Source organism: Macaca mulatta, chromosome 14 (genome assembly GCF_049350105.2).
Source record: "Macaca mulatta isolate MMU2019108-1 chromosome 14, T2T-MMU8v2.0, whole genome shotgun sequence".
In the NCBI taxonomy this organism is placed as follows: domain Eukaryota; kingdom Metazoa; phylum Chordata; class Mammalia; order Primates; family Cercopithecidae; genus Macaca; species Macaca mulatta.
Genome location: NC_133419.1, coordinates 428,818 through 449,187, shown reverse-complemented (window position 1 = coordinate 449,187; position 20,370 = coordinate 428,818). Strand labels below are relative to the sequence as shown.

At 63.0% G+C, this 20,370-nt stretch overlaps 2 protein-coding genes and 1 long non-coding RNA gene across 32 annotated transcripts; 1 reads left to right on the top strand and 2 right to left on the bottom strand.

Moving 5' to 3' along the window:
* Nucleotides 1–3: 3 nt before the first annotated feature.
* On the top strand, nucleotides 4–4,230 carry LMNTD2 (lamin tail domain containing 2). Of its 4 annotated transcripts, none has more exons than XM_028832959.2 (13): nucleotides 4–192; nucleotides 265–441; nucleotides 785–872; nucleotides 993–1,148; nucleotides 1,404–1,472; nucleotides 1,557–1,645; nucleotides 1,947–2,209; nucleotides 2,457–2,553; nucleotides 2,667–2,850; nucleotides 2,927–3,046; nucleotides 3,112–3,308; nucleotides 3,538–3,736; nucleotides 3,975–4,230. In XM_028832959.2, exons 1-13 carry the CDS (start codon nucleotides 5–7, stop codon nucleotides 4,104–4,106), a joined length of 1,959 nt encoding a protein of 652 aa, XP_028688792.1. In that variant the 5' UTR covers nucleotide 4; the 3' UTR covers nucleotides 4,107–4,230. The 4 variants fall into 4 exon arrangements, with proteins under 4 accessions (XP_028688792.1, XP_077817693.1, XP_014968708.1 ...); XM_015113222.3 differs by having other exon boundaries at nucleotides 5–192; nucleotides 289–441; XM_077961567.1 differs by having other exon boundaries at nucleotides 785–1,148.
* Nucleotides 273–1,673, bottom strand: LOC144334030 (uncharacterized). Its single transcript, XR_013403374.1, has 3 exons — nucleotides 1,539–1,673; nucleotides 724–836; nucleotides 273–409 (listed from the first exon to the last, which is right to left on the bottom strand). It is a non-coding gene; the product is annotated as an uncharacterized LOC144334030 (long non-coding RNA).
* LRRC56 (leucine rich repeat containing 56) lies at nucleotides 4,169–19,337 on the bottom strand. 27 transcript variants are annotated; one of them, XM_077961569.1, is made up of 15 exons: nucleotides 19,254–19,337; nucleotides 17,992–18,340; nucleotides 17,429–17,575; nucleotides 17,058–17,184; nucleotides 16,284–16,474; nucleotides 15,540–15,627; nucleotides 11,983–12,043; nucleotides 8,885–8,981; nucleotides 8,616–8,816; nucleotides 7,600–7,771; nucleotides 7,061–7,237; nucleotides 6,922–6,986; nucleotides 6,657–6,799; nucleotides 6,336–6,469; nucleotides 4,169–5,125 (listed from the first exon to the last, which is right to left on the bottom strand). In XM_077961569.1, the coding sequence occupies exons 5-15, from the start codon at nucleotides 16,458–16,460 to the stop codon at nucleotides 4,812–4,814; spliced, it is 1,629 nt and encodes a 542-aa protein (XP_077817695.1). In that variant the 5' UTR covers nucleotides 16,461–16,474; nucleotides 17,058–17,184; nucleotides 17,429–17,575; nucleotides 17,992–18,340; nucleotides 19,254–19,337; the 3' UTR covers nucleotides 4,169–4,811. The 27 variants fall into 27 exon arrangements, with proteins under 27 accessions (XP_077817695.1, XP_077817706.1, XP_077817697.1 ...); XM_077961580.1 differs by having other exon boundaries at nucleotides 8,709–8,816; XM_077961571.1 differs by having other exon boundaries at nucleotides 16,284–16,471.
* Nucleotides 19,338–20,370: the final 1,033 nt, after the last annotated feature.

Here is a 20,370-nt window from a genome sequence, read left to right as displayed (position 1 = left end):
GAGAATGGCCCCCAAGTCTGGCCAGGGGGTTGAAGAAGCCGAGGAAGAGGCTCTCCTGTCCCCCACAGAGCGAGAGTCTGTCAGTGGTCACCTGGGACCTCCAGCAGGCGCACCTGCAGCCCCCGAGACCCCCACATGCCTGCCAGACACCACGCCCCACCCCACACGGGCGGCCTGCTCTGCTGACCTGCAGTAAGGAGGGGAGGGAGGAGTGGTGAGCCTCCTGGGCCAGGTGGCCAGGGGCCCAGCCTGAGTAAGCAGCAGGGGCTGCTGTTGCTGCTGCTGCAGGTTGGCTCTTGAGTCCCTGGACCCTCGCACACTGCGGCTGCTGTGGAAGCAGCGAGAACTGGAGATCCAGGCCTTGCGGTGGGCCGTCCAGAATGGCAAGGACACCCGGCTCTGCCACATCCTGGAGGAAGTGGCAGGGATTTCACCCAAGAGGTCTGCAGCACAGTCCCCAACCAACCCAACCCTGCCCTGTCCTCGCCCAGACTCCTGGTTTCTGTCTGACCCCAATCCCAACCACTGAGTCAGATCCTTACCCTCATCCTCACCCACGCTGACCCTCCACCCTGATCCTAAGTTAACACGCTATAGCCTCAACCCTAACCCTGCACATGTGGATGGGTGCTAGACCCCTGCCCAGACCAGCCAGAGGCTGGCCGGCCCCAGTGGGGCTGTACTGTGTGCCCTTGGGGCCGAGGTGGCAGTGGAGCCCCTGACCTGACATTAGGAACCCCCTGCCTGAGCGGGGTGAGGGCTGCTGAGGTCGCCCCTCCTCCAGGAGCTCCCACAGTCAGGAGAAGTTCCTGCAGAACCAGGTCCAGAAGCTGACCCTGGAGTTGAAGGAACAGAAAGAGCGAGCCCAGTGGGTGAGGCGGGGGGCACAGGGAGTGGGCAGGGTCCTGGTGTTGGGGAGCCAGGCTGCGGCTGGCCTGGGGGCCTTCTGCAGAAGACCCCCCCACCACCACCCACGGGCCCTCCCGGAGCAGGAGAAGGAGCACCTGGAGGAGCGGCTGTTGCAGACCACCCGCACGCTGCAGGAGGTGGAGGCCGAGCTACAGAACTTGCAGAAGTCCTGCCTCCTGCAGCTGGCCCGCTCCTCGTGGGTGGGCCGCATGCTACGATCCCAGACTGGCAGTGTGGAGGTGAGCCCGTCCCCCAAGCCCTCCTGCCCCAGGCTGCCCTCCCCAGCCCTCCCCCTTTCATCGGGTGCCTCTGCTGGGGTGCCCTGGCCTGCCTGGAAGCCTGCCCTGCTCAGGCTGCCTCTGGAACTCTGGGCTCCAGCAGGGAGGAATCAGGAGGCCTCAAAGCACAGGTGAGGTCAAAGAGAAGAGGTGCTGTAGGGGAGGGGTACCCTTCACCCCAGCCCCTGCCCACTGGCCTCTGGTCCCCTCTTGCAGGTGGTGACGGCAGAGACTCTGATGGACCCAAGTGACCTCTCTGAAAACATTCAGGCCCCCACTGGGGAGGTGAGCTGGGCCTCCCACGTGTGTGGTCTGGGACCTGGAGCCCTGCGGGAGGGGAGGACCACGTGCCTGTTGCTTCCTGGCCAGGGCTTTCGGCTGGAGGACGTGGACTGGAACAGCATTGCCCACCGGTACCCCAACCTCTTCATCAGCCTGGAGCCCAACTCAAAGCAAAAGTAACTGCACAGAGCAGGGACTCCCCAGGGGCCAGAAGGGAGGGCTCACCTTGGCAGGTGAAGACCCAGAACACTAAAGGACCCCTTAGTGTCCCTGGATAAGTCCCTTCAACCTTCCAGTGCTCAGTTCTCTGACCTGTAGGATGCGTTAGGGTTGAGGGACCGTCACTGTCCTGCCATGATCTGGGCCTGGGTCCTGGGAGGCAAGAGGGGCTCCCTGCTGCACTGTCTTGTGGGGCTGGATGGGGGCAGGGCTGGGGTCTGGAGCTGGACTGGCCATCGAGCAGAGTGTGGTCCACAGGCAGCCCCGGCCCTGGCCACAGCTGGACACAGGGAGCTCAGAGTCCTCTGGAAAGCACTCTGAGCGGCATCACAAGACCGTGGAGTGGGGCTGCCTGCCCTGTCTGAACACCAGCAGCTCAGGGGGCGTTGACTCCGACTCCAGCAGCTGCCGGCCGGGCCTGCCTTCCCTCGTGCAGGTGGTAGGGCACCCACCCCGGGACCACCGCGCTTCCTCCAAGCAGGCGCTGGTGCAGGCCAGGAGCTCCAGCAGGGACCTGGAAGGTGCAGTGGGGCAGGTCTCCCCCGGTACCCTTCAGCCATCCTTTGCCCCCTCAGAGCTGTGATATCACCCAGAGCCCTAAAGGAGGTCCTCCAGCCCCCAAGGTCCAACCACCTTTCCTGCCCCATCTGACCCTGGCCCTGCTCCCCGCGCCCCCAGGTGCTGCAGGCCTGTTCTGGCCTCACAGGGAACTTCCCTGTGAGGCACTCCATTCCAGGGTCCCCTCCCCAAAAGCGCTGCTCTCTCTAGATCTGCAGAAAATCCACTCACCCAGGCACGGCGGGCCACTCCTGGCGCCCCAACCCTGCACAGACCCTGACCATTGGAGCCCGGAACACCTGCAGAGGTAAGGGGGACTGACCCAGGCCTCCCGCGCCGGGCTGGAGCTGGTTTCCCGGCGGGGCGCGCAGCTGTGCGGCTGGACCGGCCGCATCTCCTCACAGCGCCCTCTCGTCCCAGCCCGACAGGCCTGAAGATCGTGGCCGTGAGCTGCCGGGAGAAGTTCGTCCGCATCTTCAACCCGTCGCAGGAGAGCACGGCCGACCTGAGCGGCATGGTGCTGAAGCAGGTGGTGCGCGGCTTGCCGGAGCGCCTGTACCGCTTCCCGCCGGGCACGCTGCTGGCCCCGCGGCACCACATCACGGTGCGCCCCGGCCCGGGAGCCCGGCCCCGACGGCCCAGCCCGGCCGCCCCTCACCCGCCGCTCCGCGCCCTTCCAGGTCTGGGGCGAGGGGACCCGCAGCGCCAAGAAGCCGCCGCGCGCGTCCTCGGGCCGGGAGCCCGTCCCCCTCCTCTCCAGCCGCGGCTGCGCGACGCTGCTCCTGAGCCCCAAGGGCGAGGTCTGTGCGGGCCCCCGGGGGGGCGGCCGGGGCTGGGGTGTGGGGGTGACCGACGCGCCCCGCAGGTCCTCAGTGAGCACCAGATCCCACGCCGCGAGACTCCGGCCCCGAGGGTCTTCGACGACGGCACCGACTTGTCCATCGACCGCTTCCCGCTCCCTGAAGTCGGGCCCGGCGCTGACACGTGCAAGCCGCAGCGCCCACCTCGACCCCTGCGCAAAGGCCGGGTGCGGGAGCCCCGGGTCAGTCGCCGGAGACCAAGGTGGGGACCGCGGGTCCCCGGGATCTGGCCTCCCTCCCCAGGCCCCGCCCCAGAGAAACGGTGCCTCGAATCCCCGCGCTAGGACGGCCCCCAACTTCCCCAGGCCTCGCCCCGGCCACCCCCTAGTCCTCCAGGACGCCCCGCGGCCCCTGCTCAGCCCCAGGCACGGAGCCCTCTAGGGCCGCCTCTCCCGGGCCGGCCGCCACCCTCACGACCCTCCCCCCACCAGGACGCGGGGCCTGCTGCCCCCAATGAGCTCGGGGAAACTCTTCCACGCGCGGGAGGGGCCCACGCGGCCCGAGAACCCCGAGATCCCCGTGCCGCAGCACCTGCCCACCATCCCGGGTGACCCCACCCTGCCGTCGCCTCCCGCAGAGGCCGGGCTGGGGCTGGAGAACTGTCGGCTCCGGAAGGAGCACCAAGTTCGGGTGAGAGCGCGCGTGCGGGTGCGCCCCCTCCCCTGTCCCTCCCCCTCGTCCCCTCCCCTCCGCTCTCCTCCCCTCTCCTTTTCTCCCCTCCCTGCCCTTCCCCCTCCCGTCCCTCCCCTCCCCTCTTCTTTTCTCCCCTCCCCGCCTCTCCCCCTCCCGTCAGCTCCCCTCCCCTCCCCTCCCCTCCCGTCCCCGCCCCGCCCCGCCCCGCGCGCCTCTCAGCCCCCGCGCCCCGCAGGTGTGCCGGAAGAGCGTGGACCGGAGCTGCCCCCTGGTGGCCCTGTCGGTGCAGAGCACGGCGGAGAGCAGATTCGGCTTCCGCTTCCTCAGCTGCCTGCCGGTCACCGCGGACACCTGCCGCGGCGCCTAGGAGCGGAGGAGCGGGCCGGGACCGCGAGGGAGGGCGCGGGCGGGCTCGGGGGCTGGGCGGGCTGTGTCCGCAGCATCATTTATTGAACCAACGTGGCCTACAAAGTAAACCGCATTTCTGTACACCTGAGAGTTGAAAATGTTGCGCTTGGGTTCGGGGCGTTCTGCGCCAAGAGGAGGGAACGGGCCGCCCTATCGCGGCGCGGGAGTCCTACAGATCCCAGGAGAGGGGAGGCCTGGGCCGCACCCCCGGCGGCCTCGGGGCGAGCAGCTGGAACCCTGGGCCACAGCGGCCTAGGAGGTGGCTCTTACCCTGGGGCCAGCAAGGGGGTGGCGGACTGGACTCGCAGCTCCAGCCCCTGCCCCTCGGCCACGCCCAACTGTAGCAGGAGAGGCCTCTGACAGGCCTGCCGGTGACCAGTCCCCCCACCTCCGTGCCCGAGGGAAAGCCTGGCCCTAAGGAAGGGCTGGGGAGCAGGACCCTCCCTCCCCAGGCCAAACCCAGTTGTGGGCCTAAACGGTTCCAGCCTCTGCTGCCTTCCTGGCGGGTTCCAGTCCCCCACTCCCCTCCACCAAGAGGGTCCTCCCCAGGGCCAGGCACTCCTTCCACCCCCCAACACACCCGCCCAGATGGTCTGTGCTCCGTGACCACATATGTGGGCAGGTCGTGGCCCCAGCACAGGCGAGCTTGGCAGTGGGGGCTACACTAAGTGGGGACGGGGCTGGGGTGAGAGAGTTCAGCTGCCCTGGGAGGTCTGGCTGCTGCATCTGGTGCTGGCTTTGGGCCAGGATGTCCCTGGGCTCGAGGGCTCAGGCCCGAGGCCACCTCCAGGGCTCTCAGGACAGGCACCGCAGCTACCCCATCATCCAGGCCAGGCCCCCAGCTGCCCAGGGCTCGGAGTCGACGCCCCCTGGACTGCAGGTCTGTCGACCACCGTGGGGAGCTGCTGCCAGAATCTCGTGGCCTTGGGTGCTTGGGAGGGGAAGGCACCAGGTGCTGGCTCGAGGTCCTGGAGGGCTCTAGAAAGCAAGCAGAGTGACAGCACATCAGAAAGGCTGTCAGGGAAGGGAGTCACCCGGTGGGGAGGCCACAGCCCACCCATGGCCCTGCAGCCCCGAGGCAGTGGTCCAGGCTGGGGGTCCACAGGCGGCAGCACCCCTGTACCCCACTTTCTGTGTTCCCAGCCCTGTGACCCCTGACTCGCTTGGGCGGGCCCACCTCTGGGACAGACAAGGAGGCTGCAAGGCCTGGCTCTGACCCTGGGTCATCTGTGTCCTGTCCCTGACAAGGAGACCACAAGGCCTGGCTCTGACCCTGGGTCATCTGTGTCCTGACCCTGAGAGTCTGCTCACTGGCTGACTGCCTCGGGCCAGTTCCCAGGCCTCTGGTCCCCCAGCACCCGCCTCCACTGGAGCCCTAGCATGCCTTTGTCCTGACCCTTCCTCGAGGCCACTGCAGCTCCCCTTCCTCCTGACTGCCCTGCCTGCCCTCCTTCCACCCCTGCAGCTCCTGGCCACTAAGTAACCAGCTATTGACCCCTCTGCCCCTCCACAGACACCCACCACCATATGGAAGGGCAGAGGCTTGGCCTGCTCTGTTCCCTGCCCATCCCAGCCCCCTTGACCAGGTTCCTGCACAGAGGAGGGTCAGCTGCCCACTGTGGGGTCGCCCCTGCTCACAGTGCTGCCCGCCCAGCCTGCCTGCCCGCTGAGGGAGGGTCCTCTCTGCCTTGCAGCTGTGGTCACACTGAAGCTGGTGTCCTTCGGAAAGGGCACTGCATGGCTTAATTCTGTGTCCCCGAGTACACGTGCCATCTTTGGGGTGAAGCAGCAGCACCCTCCCTGCCTTGGTCTTCTGGTGGGCACATGCCTGTGCCCCGGAAAACTGCCCCTGGCCATGGCACCCTGGGGTGGCTCCTTCTTTCTGTCCAGTCCCCTCTGGACTCTGTTCATATCCCCTTTTGTGGAACCCCTCTTTCGTCCAGCCCGGGTGTCCCACAAGGTCACAGGGCTTGGACCATGGCTTGGGAGAGGGAGAACTTGGGTTGGGACTCCCACAGTCATGAGCCCCCCACCCCCAGAAGGGGGCCCCCCTGTCACAGTCCCTATCCGAGCCCGGCTGAGGAAGTAGGGCCAGGCTGACATGTCCAATCTGGGGTAAGGGCCCCCTGCAGAGGTGGGGTGTTGGGTCACTCCCAGGCACTGGGGAGCAGGCGGGCAGGCTCAGTACCTGAGGCCAGGCTCGGGGGGCTGGGGGGAGTCTTGGGTTCTGCCTGGTGCACTTGCTCTTCAGGGACCCTCCGTGGGCCCCAGGGGGCTACAGCCCCTTCCTGTTGGGACTCCGGGTGCCTATAGGGGAGGGGGCTAGGGTGGGGAGAGGAGGAGGAGCTCCAGCCTTGTCCCTTCTTGGAGTTGATCCCAAGTACATGTGAGGCTCAGGGATGATCCATGAGCCTTGGGCCCAGTGATGACTCAGCCAAGGTAGATCACCCCAGCCCTGGTCCCCCATGGGACAGGACACACACAGTGGTAGAGCTGGGGGGACACCCACCGCACGCCAAGTTCCCTCCAGGCCCTAAGCCCAGCCAAGGCCAGGAAGTCAGAGCTGTCTGCAGGGTCAGGCTCTGGGGAGGAAGTGCTGGCGGCCAGATCTCCTGGCCTGTGCTGGGGCAGCTGCTCCGCGGGCTCCCTGGCCTGGGGAGGAAAAGGGACTGGTCTGGGGATTCTGGCCCTGGAATGGCAGCAGGGCGGGGCACTGTCAGGGCCAGAACCCTGGACACTGGTTCCCCTGGGGGGCTGGTTCCTGTGGGGTATACCTGGCACTGGTGCCTACGCTCCCGCAGGCCCTTGGTGGGGTTCCCACACAGGACTTGGCCAGCACCTGCAAGAGACAGCACGGCTGGGCCTGGTTCGGGGCCGAGGGGCTGCAGGGTCAGCTGTGGGGCAAGTAGTTACCATGGGTGAGGCTGCTGGTGTTATCTTCTGGGGCCAGGTCCTCAGAAAGCAGGCCTTCAGGCAGGGGGCCCCCATGGACCAGCAGGGAGAAGGGCCAGGGCCTGGAGGCCCGGGGCTGCGTCTCAGGCAGGTACAGCTCGGGGTCGAGTCTCCGGATGGGGGCTCCATGGGGACAGTCTGCCCGAGGTTCAGAAGCAGAGGTCACCAAGGCTCAGGCCAGCTGGTCAGCCCGGGAGCGCCCCCCAGACTCTGTCCACAGACCAGGGGGCCCGATTCCCACGCTGCATGGCCTGAGGCTGGTCTCTGACGCCGCAGCCTTCTAGAGAGGCCCTCATCTTCAGACCCTTCTCTCCCTCTGCGGGCTGCTCAGAGACAGTGTCCTGGCCTGGGCCGGGGTGTGCCTAGCTCTGGGGACCAGGGGTCAAGGCTGGGGAAGGACATGAGATGTGGCTGTCCGTCTCTGAGAGGCCTGGGGTGGGGGCCTCCTCCTGGGGGGAGCTGGGGCTCAGCAGCGGGTCCTCCGGGCGCAGCTGTCGTACCCAGCCAGGGGAGGCCATTGCCCTTCTTGATGGCCTCCTTCACCGAAAGCCAGTCTTGGCTCAGCCTCGGGGGGGCCGGTGGGCCTGTGTGTGCAGCCGGCACTTCGTCCAGGACCTGCAGCTGGGGGATGAGCTTCCTCACCTCTGCCCTGTAGTTGTAGCCCCTGGGCACCTGCAGGGGGAGGGCGAGGGAGCACAGGTCTGGGTCCAGTGGTTCCTCAGGCCGGCTCTTTCTCTGGCTCCCTTTCCCAGACCCACCATGGGGCAGGGCAGGGGCCCCGAGGTGGTGATGCTGCCCTACCCTGCTGAGGTGGGCTTGGGTCACTGTCAGACCCCAGGGACTTCAGGGACTGGGCTCTCACCCGCTCAGGATACAGGACCCCACTCTCCAGACCCAAGGCCGCGTCCAGGGATGCCCTCTGGCCCATGGAGCTGCCCTCAGCTCAGGGCTCTGGCCCACGGAGCAGCAGCCACTGGGCACTGGTAGATATTGACCCCAGCATGTGGCAGCACCAAGCAGCAGCTAATGAGGCTAGCACTGTGAGCTCAGGGCAAACGTGGCCTGTGCTGGGTTAGCTACCCCGGGGCCTGCATGCACAGGTGTGCCAGCTCTGAGCAGGGCATACACAGCTCCGAGATACTGCACAGGGTGGTCTGTGAGGCCTGTGGGGCTGGAGGTGGCTCTGGACAGGGCGTACACAGGCGTGTGTGCACAGCCGTGTACACGTGATTCTTTGTGTTTCCACGTGGCTTATGTGTGGACCTCACAGTGCATGCGTGGGTTAAGGAACATCGCGTGTGGGCAGGTGACCCTATGGGATCTGGCAGAGCTGGCCCAGGAGGATGTCCTGGAAGCCGTCAGACTTCCGGTGACAGAGGAGATGAACTCAGGGTGAGCAGGCCACAGAGTGTGGGTGGGCACAGAAGTCCCTGGCCAGAGCGGAGGCCCCGGGGCTGGAGCCACAGGGAGCCTCCCCTGGCCATGCACATGCCGGTCGGGTGCCCGGGACACGCACCTTGTTGGTGGGGCCGGGGGCCGGCTGTAGGCACACCAGGTTGCCCTCCAGGGTAAGCGTGGTCAGGCGTGGGCACAGCTGCAAGTAGCGTACCTGCCCCAGGTCCTCCACGCTGTTGCCCTCCAGGTCCAGCACCTCCAATTGCTCCAGCAGGCACAGTGGGCTCAGGTCCGAGATGTTGTTGTAGGAGGCGTAGAGTTCCTGGACAGCGCGGGGCTCTGAGCCAGGGCCCAGCCCAGCCCTCCCCAGCCCAGGGTGCCCAGACTCACCTTAAGTGCTGGCAAAGAGGCAATGCCATCCAGGTCAGTGAGGCCACAGCGAGCCAGCCACAGCACCCGCAGGTGGCCCAGAGACGTGCCCAGGTCCCTGCAGAAGGCAGGGTTTGGTGGGTGACACGGTGCCTAGCCCTCTGCCCAGCCACCACCTGCCTTTGGCTGCCTCCAGGGGTAGGCGCAGGTGTGACCGCCTGTGGTGGCCTCTAGGCTGAGGAAGGGGCTCTCTGCCTTGGCCTCCTGGCTCTGGTGTGGGTACAATGTCCCCCACTTTCTCCAAGCCCCGGAACCGGGCCTGGGAAGCTGCTCTCACGGCGGGTGGCTCAGCTTCTTCTATGGCAGGCTGCAGGCATCACACTTCTCTAATTGTTCCCTCAATAGCGTTTGGGGCACTCGAATTCGGAGTAAGGGTCTGGAATGCTGCCTGGGAGCCTGAGCCCCTGGACACTGATGGCTGACCCCGTGCTGAACTGGCAGGTTTGGTGGGGACCAGCTGCTGGAGGTGGCGGTGGGTCAGGGCGGCTTGACGTGTGCAGGGACACGTTGCTTCCTGCCAGGCCCGCCCTGTCCCCACTGTAGCCACACTGACTACACCATGCACTGTCCCCAGGGACCCTGCACCTGCCCCTCTCGGCTAGGAGGCCGTCCCTTCAACGCCGTCATGCCGTCTCCACACCTCTCCTTAGGAAAGGGCCACCTGAGCTCTCAGGCTTTCCCCGAGCAGTCACAGATTCCTCCAGGGTTGGGTGACTTCTTCGGAAATCTTTCTCTCCAGCTCACAGCACCCGTAGGCTGCGTCTCACCTGGGCTTCATTCCGCCCATTGCGTTTTCAGCTTCCTTCTGTGGCCCCCCCAGGTGCATTCCCGGTGGTCCGTCCTTCGGCGCTGCGGAGTCAGTGTCTGTCCTCAGCCTACTGCCTTCAACGGCTTTTCCACTCAGCTCTTAATTGGCTGGGATTTGTGTCTAGCGATTTCTTCAAGGGCAGCTAATGGAAACCCCTTGATCTCTGACTCACTCACAGACGTCTGCTGGCTGTGCGCTTATGCAGCCATTAGGCTGGGTGTCGGATTCTCAGTTCACACCGCTTCCCAGGAGACTGCGAAAGCTTTTGTTCCGGTGTCCACTGTGGTGACAGCTGAGGAGCACTTTGCTTTTTCTGACCTTAAAAAAACCACTTGAGCCTGGGTGCGGTGGCTCACGCCTGTAGTCCCAGCACTTCGGGAGGCTGAGGCGGGTGGATCATGAGGTCAGGAGATCGAGACCAGCCTGGTTAACACAGTGAAACCCGTCTCTACTAAAAATACAAAAACATTAGCCAGGTCTGGTGGCAGGTGCCCGTAGTCGCAGCCACTCGGGAGGCTGAGGCAGGAGAATCGCTTGAACCCGGGAGGTGGAGCTTGCAGTGAGCCGAGATCATGCCACTGCACTCCAGCCTGGGCAACAGAGCGAGACTCCGTCTTGGAAAAAAACAAAAAACTTGAGGCTGGGCACAGTGGTTCATGCCTGTAATTCCGGCACTTCAGGAGGCTGAGGTGGGAGGAGCACTTGAGCCCAGGAGGTCGAGGCTGTCGTAAGCCATGGTCACACCACTGCACTCCAGCCTGGGCGACAGAGTGAGACCCTGTCTCAAAGAAAAAAAGACAACTTGATCTCTTTTCCTGGCTGCTCGAAATTTTTATCTTTGTCTTCAAGCCGGTAACTTTATTAGGATATGTTTCAGTGCCAACGATTCAGTTTGTTTTTCCTTTCAGTGTTTCATTTCTGACAAGTTCCTTTGAATTTTTTTTTTTTTTAGATAGAGTCTCACTCTGTCACCCAGGCTGGAGTGCAGTGGCGCGATCTTGGCTCACTGCAGCATCTGCCTCCCGGGTTCAAGCGATTCTCCTGCCTCAGCCTCCTGAGTAGCTGGGATTACAGGCATGCGCCACCATGCACAGCTAATTTTGTATTTTAGTAGAGATGGGATTTCTCCATGTTGGCCAGGCTGGTCTCGAACTACTGACCTCAGGTGATCTGCCCACCTCAGCCTCCCAAAGTTCTGGATTACAGGCGTGAGACACCACGCCCAGCCCATTTTGATATTTGTTTCTCATCTGGAAATAACGAGATGTGGCCCTTGGAGCCCAGTTCACACAGCTGGAGAATGTTCTAGAATTCTCCCTGGAATTCCCCTGCCTTATGCTGCTGGGAACAGGCTACATAAAACCAGCAGCATTTTCACAAAACCCACTTTGCCCAAACCCCCAGAATAAAGTTGGATGTTCCTTCAGCCTCGTTCTTTCCCTTCCAATGACATGAGAGCTGCCGAGGTCTTCAGCTCCGAATGCTGTGAGTTGCTGCGGGGCATGGAGCTTCCGGTACTTCTCTTGGGGGCCGATCCGGGTTCTGTGCACAGGTTCTGGCTGGAGCTTCTCCCGGCGGCTGCCATCTGGTCTGGGTTCTATGCGCAGGTTCTGGCTGGTGGTTGCTGTTCTTGCCCAGACCCCAAGCTGGTGGCCGCATGGTGCAGCCAAAGTCCTGGGCTGCAATGAGCGGTGCGGGGGCCTGGCCCCCAGTCCTTGGTTGGCTTTGGGTGTTCACCAGGGACACCTCACAGTGGGGGCTCTGGGCCCAGGTCAGGGGCACCTTCGGGGAGTTTGCCACACGACCTGGCATGACTGCCCTGACCCTGGCCCCAGCTCTGAGTGAGGTGATACCTGCCGCAGGGGGCTCCCACCCATTGTAGACACAAGAGATCCATGTGCAGGGGTCACGTGGCAAAGGGGGTGCATCTGGGCTGAGCCAGAGGCTGCAGGGCATAGGCAGGACCCCTGGAAGTCAGGCTGGCCCAGGACCTCGTCCTTTCAACAAAGACCGTCTCAGAGACCCCCTCACACCTGCCTGAATGTCCCAGGCTCCCCCCAACTGCCCATCCACCCTCCACAGGGTCACTCACAGTCAGGCAGTCAGCAGGATGGAGTTCTCTAGACCCCTGGGTCCCTTGTCCCAGCCCAAGTCCGTCTACTCCCACCAAGTTCTCCCGCCATCCCTGCAGGGCCTGCCCCATGGAACACCCTCATGGCAGGGCCCCAGCCCACCCCACCCAGGCGCTCACCTGAGGGAGCCCAGGTGGCTGCCGTTCAGCTTCAACTGGTCCAGGATGGGCAGGTGCACTCCTGTAGGGCCGCAGGAGGAGGAGGTTGGCTGGGCCCCTCACCCCTGCCCACGTCTGCACCCTCCTTCACCCCGAGGCATCAGCCCCCCGGCCCCTCGTTGCTAGTGGGCCAGCCTCACAAGCCGTTCCCCACACCACAGGAGGGGTTGTGTGGCACCCAGGAGCTGCTCCAGGGCTGCAGGCTCCTCTGGCCACCAAAGGGCTCTGCTGATTCTATGGGGCCTGGTAGAGGGTCTGGCCCAGCGGCCCTGAGCCCCCAAAGCTTCATAGCTCTGCAGCCCCCATCTGTAGACAGCCTGAACGCAGCACAGCATGGAGGGGTGTCCACACAGCAGGGAAGCTCAGACCATTGTCCCTGGACTGCACGAGGCCACTGGGCTCCAAGAGTTGGCTCAGAAAACTGGGGCCAGGCTGGCGTGGCTGGGTGGTGCTCCCTTGACTCAATGTCTGGGCCCCACCCCCGAGCTGCCTCCACACCCCTCCCCTGGCATCTCGGACCATCATGCACAGCCGCACACACAGCACAGGACCAGACCATGACACGTCCCCACCCCAGGAAAAGGCTCTGCGTTCGGAGTCTTTTGTAGGATGGGGCATGCCCCTGTGAGGCAGACAGAATCCCTGCATCGTGAGAAGGGGTGCAGAGTGGCCAGGCACGGTGGCTCACGCCTGTAATCCCAGCACTTTGGGAGGCCAAGGCAGGCGGATCACGAGGTCAGGAGATTGAGACTATCCTGGCTAACACGGTGAAACCCCGTTTCTACTAAAAATACAAAAAATCAGCCGGGCGTGGTGGCGGGCGCCTGTAGTCCCAGGTACTCGGGAGGCTGAGGCAGGAGAATGGCGTGAACCCAGGAGGCAGAGCCTGCAGTGAGCTGAGATTGCACCACTGCACTCCAGCCTGGGTGACAGAGTGAGACTCCATCTCAAAAAAAAAAAAATAAAATAAAAGAAGGGGTGCAGAGTGTGTGGGCACAGGCGCTTTAAGACTGTGCCCGTGGGCAGGGCTCGAGTGAGTGCAGATGGCCGCGGGGTGGCCACACACAGTGGTCAGGGACCTCACAGGCCATTGCAAAACAGAAAACAAGACCAACGGAGATGGGCCTGTTTCACCTCAGTCGGTTGGAGAAATGCAGACAACCAGTGATCCTGGGTGGGAAGACCCTTCCCTGCTCTAAAGGTCACCGTGGGGCCGGGCGCGGTGGCTCATGCCTGGAATCCCAGCACTTTGGGAGGCCGAGGTGGGTGGATCACGAGGTCAGGAGTTCAAAACCAGCCTGGCCAACATGGTGAAACCTCATCTCTACTAAAAATACAAAAATTACCCAGGCGTGGTGGCTCATGCCTGTAATCCCAGCTACTCAAGAGGCTGAGGCAGGAGAATTGCTTGAATCCAAGAGGTGGAGGTTGCAGTGAGCCAAGATCGTGCCACTGCCCTCCAGCCTGGGCAACAAGAGCGAGACTCTGTCTTAAAAAAAAAACAAAAAAGGCCGGGCGCAGTGGCTCAAGCCTGTAATCCCAGCACTTTGGGAGGCCAAGATGGGCAGATCACGAGGTCAGGAGATCGAGACCATCCTGGCTAACACGGTGAAACCCCGTCTCTACTAAAAATACAAAAAAACTAGCCGGGCGAGCTGGCGGGCGCCTGGAGTCCCAGCTACTTGGGAGGCTGAGGCAGGAGAACGGCGTAAACCTGGGAGGCGGAGCTTGCAGTGAGCTGAGATCCGGCCACTGCACCCCAGCCTGGGCGACAGAGTGAGACTCCGTCTCAAAAAAAAACAACAACAAAAAAACCCAGAAAAACAGGCCAGGCGCGGTGGCCCATCCCTGTAATCCCAGCACTTTGGGAGGCTGAGTTGGGTGGATCACTTGAGGTCAGGAGTTTGAGACCATCTTGGCCAACGTGGTGAAACCCTGTCTCTACTAAAAATACACAAATTAGCTGGGCGTGGTGGTGCACACCTGTAATTCCAGCTACTCGGGAGGCTGAGGTAGGAAAACGGAACCTGGGAGGCAGAGGTTGCAGGGAGCTGAGATCGCGCCGCTGCCCTCCAGCCTGTTGGGTCTGAGATCGCGCCGCTGCCCTCCAGCCTGTTGGGACTGAGATCGCGCCGCTGCCCTCCAGCCTGTTGGGACAGCTGGTGACGTTTGGACGTGGTCGTCAGCACGGCTGAGATTCACATACAGGTGTAATTCCTGACTTTGGCCATTGTACTGCATTTGAGAGAACGTCCTTCCTCTCAGGAAACACACACTGGAGTGTCAGTAGATAAAGGGGCGCTGCATGTGCAACTCTCAACTAGTTCAGGAAAAAGAACAGCGGCCTGATGTGCTGTGCACACACGGGAGCAAGCAGGGGCGAGCAGCACCGTGAACACGGCGAAGGAGAAGGAACCTGGCGGCGGTGGGGAGGGAGTGGTTTTCTTTTTCTTTTTTTTTTTGCGACAGGGTCTTGCTCTGTCGCCCAGTCTGGAGTGCAGCGGTGCAATCTCAGCTCGCTGCAGCTTGACCTCCCCGCCTTCTGAGTAGCTGTGACTACAGGTGCCACCATGCCTGTCTAATTTTTTATTTTTAGAGACAGGGGTCTTGCTATGTTGCCCAGGCTGATCTCAAACTCCTGGGCTCAAGTGATCCGTCTGCCTTGGCCTCCCACAGTGCTGGGATCACAGGCGTGGCCCCTGTGCCTGGCTGAGATTATTTCAAGATGAGTTTCAGGAGACGCCATGTGGCACTCGGCACCATTTTGTCCTCTGCTCCTCTGTGATGCTGGCATGGGTGTGTGGAGTGTATGCTGGGGGTACTGGTGTGGGTATGTGGAGTACTGAGCATGCTGGGGGTACTGGCGTGGGTGTGTGCAGTACTGAGAGTGCTGGGGGTACCGGCATGGGTATGTGGAGTACTGAGCATGCTGGGGGTACTGGTGTGGGTGTGTGGAGTACTGAGCGTGCTGGGGGTACTGGTGTGGGTGTCTGGAGTACTGAGCATGCTGGGGTACTGGCATGGGTGTGTGGGGTACTGAGCATGCTGGGGGTACTGGCATGGGTGTGTGGGGTACTGAGCATGCTGGGGGTACTGCGTGGGTGTGTGGAGTACTGAGCATGCTGGGGTACTGGCATGGGTGTGTGGGGTACTCAGCATGCTAGGGGTACTGCATGGGTGTGTGGAGTACTGAGCGTGCTGGGGTACTGGCATGGGTGTGTGGGGTACTGAGCGTGCTGGGGTACTGGCATGGGTGTGTGGGGTACTGAGCGTGCTGGGGTACTGGCATGGGTGTGTGGGGTACTGAGTGTGCTGGGGGTACTGGCGTGGTGTGCGGGGTCCTAAGTGCATTGCCCTCTGCCTGTACCTGACACAGACCTCAGGTCAGAGATCAACCCTAAGGAAGTCAATAGGCGGCCCGAGAGGTGAGGACAGCTTTGTCATAACCAGGAAATGTGCGTTGTTTACGGAGAGGCCTGGCCATGGCTGTGGCCATGGTGGGGTGGGATGAGGCTCACCAAAGTTCCCCAGGCTGCCCTCACGGGTGTCCACACACATCTCCAGCGCCCTCACCAGCCGAAGGTCATCCACCCGGGCCAGGGCCTGCTGTAGAAACCAACCGGGACTCAGTGCTGATCCTGGCTCTCCCCACTTTAGTTTCATCCTTGCTTCTGGCTGCAGGACTCTGGGGTTCCCGCTGGAGTGGGCACCGACCTTTCCCTGCCTTGGCCATGTTGGCCCTGGTCTGGGTGGTGGGATGGAAATGGACGTGACATGAGCAGAGCTTGGGCTGCACTTGGCTGGAGGGCCACTGCCAGAGAAGGACCTGCCTTGGGGGCTGCCCATCTCCAAAGAGACTCCCAGGGCAGACACACCACATCCGGCACCCAGAGCCCGGACCACGCCTGGCCCTGCCCTGAGCTTTGAGCCGTCTGGTCTCCTGCTTGAGTGAAGGACCAACCCCCTCTTTGGTTGGAGGATAATGGACGCTCAGCCCCTACTTGTGGGTTCTGGCCCAAATGCCTGGGGACATCTGTGTCACCGAGCACCTGGTGTTGCTGGTGTTTTGGGGTCTGGTAGGGGTCCCAAAGGCAGAGTGGGCGGAGTGGACCCAGCTGCAGGGGCCAGGCTGAGGCCAACCATCAGCAGGCAAGACCAGCAAGAGGGGGACAGAGGGCAGGCTGGATCACCAGCAGAAAAGAGCCCTGGGATGTCACACCACGCAGGCCTCTGTGGCCACAGCCCCCAGCACCCACACTCACCAGTCGGGCAGGGGACAGGTACTCTTCCACCAGCTGCTCTCCAAGGCTGTCCCTCTGGCTGCCAGGGCCCTTGCTCTGTGGGCAGGGGTTGTGCAGGCCTTGCCAGCTCAGCTCCCGCACCCGGAAGCTGGAGGTGCTCGGCCGAGGCCCACGGGATCTGTCCCAGCCTGGGTCCATTCACATGTAACCTGCTGACAGAGGCAGAGCGCAAAGCTCCAAGCTGTTGCTCCTCCTCCTCTGTAGCCTGGCTGAGACCCTGACACAGCCCTCAACCCCCTGCCCCCACCAACACACACAGCAAGCCCTTGGCACCCACCCCCACCCTGAGCCCAGAGAAGGCTCCTAGCTTGGCTGGGCCTCATGGAGCCCTAGTCTGCTTAGTTTCAGCCTGGAGGGCCTCACGTTCCCCTCCCCGAGCCTTGGCTCGACCCCCTCTGCTCCGTAGGACGCCCTCCCTATGTTTCTGCCCATCCTCAGGGTCCATGCAGGGAGTGCTGGCTCCAGGCCTCCCCACCTGAGGACCATGAGGGCTGTGAGCCTGATGGTGCCAGGCCAGCTGCCTGTGGCTATGGGGCTCCCGGGGCTGCCTCAATCTGTGGGCTATGGGTCCTTCTCCACCTGATGGTCTCTGAGCCTGGGGTCCAGGATCAGGTCCCAGGCCTTCCCCTACCCCACCCCTGTGCCAGCCAAACCCCTTCTCCTGCAGGCAGCTGCTTTCTTCTGCTGTGGGTCAAACATCCAGGCAAGGAGGCGGCATGTGCCCTCAGGCAGTACCTGCAAGAGTCAGGGTGGCTTCCTGGCCAGGTTACTGTGCCCAGGGGAACCTGGAATGGGCCGGGCTGAGGTCACAGCACCCAGAGGTGAGCAGGTCAGCCCAGGACCTGACCATCCACGGGGCCAGCTGGCGAGGAGGAAGACAGAGTCAGCTGTGTGACCGATGCTAGGGTATCTCTGGGTTCCCCAACACGATGCCTGCTGCTATTCCAAATCCCACTTCCCTCCTTCTCCACAGGGGTCCTCTCTTGCACCCCGTTCTTCCTGAGCCCCTCTCCAGGCCTCTGAGGGTGTTGGCCCAGTGTGTCCCTCTCCTGTACCCCGTTCTTTCTAAGCCCACTGTATCCATCGACCACCTGCACCAGGCTTACCTAGTGTTGCCCCTTAAAGATGCAGACGTCTGGCAGGGCGCAGTGGCTCACGCCTGTAATCCCAGCACTCTGGGAAGCTGAGGTGGGCAGATCACGAGGTCAGGAGATGGAGACCATCCTGGCTAACACGGTGAAACCCCGACTGTACTAAAAATACAAAAAATTAGCGGGGCGTGGTGACAGGCGCCTGTAGTCCCAGCTACTTGGGAGGCTGAGGCAGGAGAATGGCGTGAACCCAGGAGGCAGAGCTTGCCGTGAGCCGAGATCCGGCCACTGCACTCCAGCCTGGGCGACAGAGTGAGACTCTGTCTCAAAAAAAAAAAAAAAAAAAAAAAAAGCAGACATCTGCCTCGGCCGCAGACCCTGGAATCACAAGCTCCAGGGGTGCAGTGAGAAATGTGCTTGGAGCATCCAGCATCCTCCTCCCTGACCACCTTCCTCTGTTCCATCTGGACCTGGACTGACTCCTTGACAGCACTCCTCACCCAGCCTCTCCCCACCCAGCCTTCCCAGATTTATCTTCCTGATGAGACAAATTCTCTTTGGAGCCCTGTGTGTCTTACTATGTGTTCGGTTGAGGGCCTGCCTCGCCCCAGCGCTGTGGGCTGCACGTGGCCTGCACGTGGCCTGGGTGCTCCTCTGCTATCCACAGCCGCAGGAGACGACGCTCAAATATTTGTGGAAGGAATCCGTGAACAGGCAGATGCACATGTAGCCACTTAGAACTTTCTGGCCGTGGCTTTCATCTGTTGACCACATATGGACATTGAAGATGTATCCTCTCCATCCTGTCTACAGCTGCCCCTGCGCCAGGCGAGTTGGCCGGCCGTTGACAGAGGTGGTGGGCGGGAGTGTTGGAGCAGGGCCGCGGCTCAGGCTCCGGGTGCCTCAGTGGCCTGGTCTGGAAGGTGACTATGCACCAAGAATCAAAGAAGATAAGCTCAAAATAGAGTCTCATGGAGTTTCCAGCCAGAATCTCCCCCACTGCCTGCCTTTCTCCAGATAGTGGAAGGCCCCAGGCCTCACAGCAGGACCCCACCACTGCGTTCCCCCAAAGACTCTGGCCACCTCCATCCCAGGCCTGCCAGTCTTGAGCCTCATGGAGTGCGTGAGCTGGCCGGGTCATGCGCAGCCCCAGGACATCTATGGGTGGCACTAAGGGCTGAGTCAGCCACCCTTGTCTCCTCTGTGCCCAAGAGCCGGAGTATCAGGCTGGTCTGAGCCCCAAGGCCTAGGGGTGCAAGGACCAGGGGTTGGAGGCTGTGGAGTCCCAAGCCCCCACTGGACTCCCACCTCAGACACTGCTCCTGGTGTTCTCGCCCAGGCCTGAACCCATCCGCACACTTCGCAGTCCTGCTCCTACCCTGTGTCCCCTCTGCGAGCCCCCATGCTCCCCAAATTGGAAACTGGAGGAATTCTGTCTCCACACCCCAGCTAGTGCCATTCCCTGGTGGGTAGCTCATCACCTCTGGTCCCCTGCAGCCCTTGCCCCTTCACCATGGACGCTGGGAGGGCAGAGCCCGCTCCCCTGCTGAGCCCCATCCTGGAACTCCAAGCACCCTGGGTCCTTGCCTCTGCATCTCCCTCAGGGGCAAGGCTTGCGGCCCCTCCTGCCTCCTGACAGGGAGCCCCTTCAGTGCAGGGCCAGGGGGTGGTGGAGGCAAGGGTCCCCAGGGGACCAGATCTGACGTGCGGGGCCTTCACTGGGTCCCCGTTGGCTGTGCTGCTTAGTCCCCGCGCCCTCGCCTCGGCGCAGGCTCCCTCCTGCCACCAGGCATACGGCGAGGCCTGTGGCTCCCACCCCAAGGGTGCGCTCGGCTCTCACCTGAGGGCTCAGCCCAGGTGTCCGGCCCTGGCAGCTCGGCCCTGGGCGCCCTCCGCCGCCAGGCGCTGTCTCCTACTCCAGGCTGTTCTTCCGGCTGCGGGGTTGCGGCCTGGGCCCCATGGCAACGTGGGCGGGTCCTCATTTGAATACGCAAATATTTATAAGCCGCAGGAGGCTCGGGTTCTGAGGGGCTGAGCCACGCCCCTTAGCAACGGTCGCTAGGGCGGGGCCACGTGAGTTGGCACTTGGGTGGGCGATCCCGGGGGAGGTGACGCGCCACCAAGTCGGGTGGGCGCAGGCGCGTCAGGTGCCAGCTCCCTGCGGCTCCGTGCCCGGGCCGTCGCGGTGCACGTGTCGCGTTTCCTCGCGATCCCGGCGCTTCCCACGCGGGGCCGGCAAGGGCGGTCTCTGCTGGAGGCTCCCGCCCACCTTTCCCACGTGGAAGGGTCGCCCCTGGGGTCGAGGCCTGACGCCCTGACCTTCGATTGGAAGTGAGGCCGACAGCAAAAGGAAGCACCGGGGCAAGCGCCCCGGAGGACCAGGAAACACAGACCGGATGCCGAAGCGCGCCCGAGTGCCCGGCCCGTGGGACACGCCGCCGCCCGCCGTTCAGTCGCCGCCTCTCACCTGCGTTCATGCGCGTCCGCCCCGAGCCGGGCTCTGACTGCGACCGCGCGGTGGATGGACGGCAGGCGGGACCCCCGGGACCGCACGTGGGTGGAGCCCCGGGTCAGCGGCGACCGGCGCAGGAGGGCGTGGCGGCGGGGCGGGCACTGGGTTGGGCAGAGGCAGGGTTTGCCTGACCGTAAAACGCCTTTTTTTTTTTTAAACGCCTTTTTTTTGAGACGAAGTTGCGCTCTGTCACCCAGGCCGGAGTGCAGTGGCGCGATCTCGGCTCACCGCAACATTCGCCACCCGGGTTCCAGCGATTCTCCTGCCTCAGCCTCCTGAGTAGTTGGGCCTACAGGCTCGCGCCACTGCAGCCGACTAATTTTTTGCATTTTTAGTAGAGACGGGATTTCATCATGTTGGCCAGGCCGGTCTTGAACTCCTGACCTCAAGTAATCCACCTGCCTAGGCCTCCCAAAGTGCTGGGATTATAGGCGTGAGCCACCGC

Coding starts and splice junctions, on each gene's coding strand:
- LMNTD2 (XM_077961567.1), top strand. CDS start 5: ATGGCCCCCAAGTCTGGCCAGGGGGTTGAAGAAGCCGAGGAAGAGGCT. Junction 2,851..2,926: donor CCCCGCGGCACCACATCACG/GTGCGCCCCGGC, acceptor GCGCCCTTCCAG/GTCTGGGGCGAGGGGACCCG. Junction 3,309..3,537: donor GTCAGTCGCCGGAGACCAAG/GTGGGGACCGCG, acceptor TCCCCCCACCAG/GACGCGGGGCCTGCTGCCCC.
- LRRC56 (XM_077961569.1), bottom strand. CDS start 16,460: ATGGACCCAGGCTGGGACAGATCCCGTGGGCCTCGGCCGAGCACCTCC. Junction 15,628..16,283: donor ACCTGTCCCCTGCCCGACTG/GTGAGTGTGGGT, acceptor TGGTTTCTACAG/CAGGCCCTGGCCCGGGTGGA. Junction 12,044..15,539: donor GGGCAGCCTGGGGAACTTTG/GTGAGCCTCATC, acceptor GCGGCCCTACAG/GAGTGCACCTGCCCATCCTG.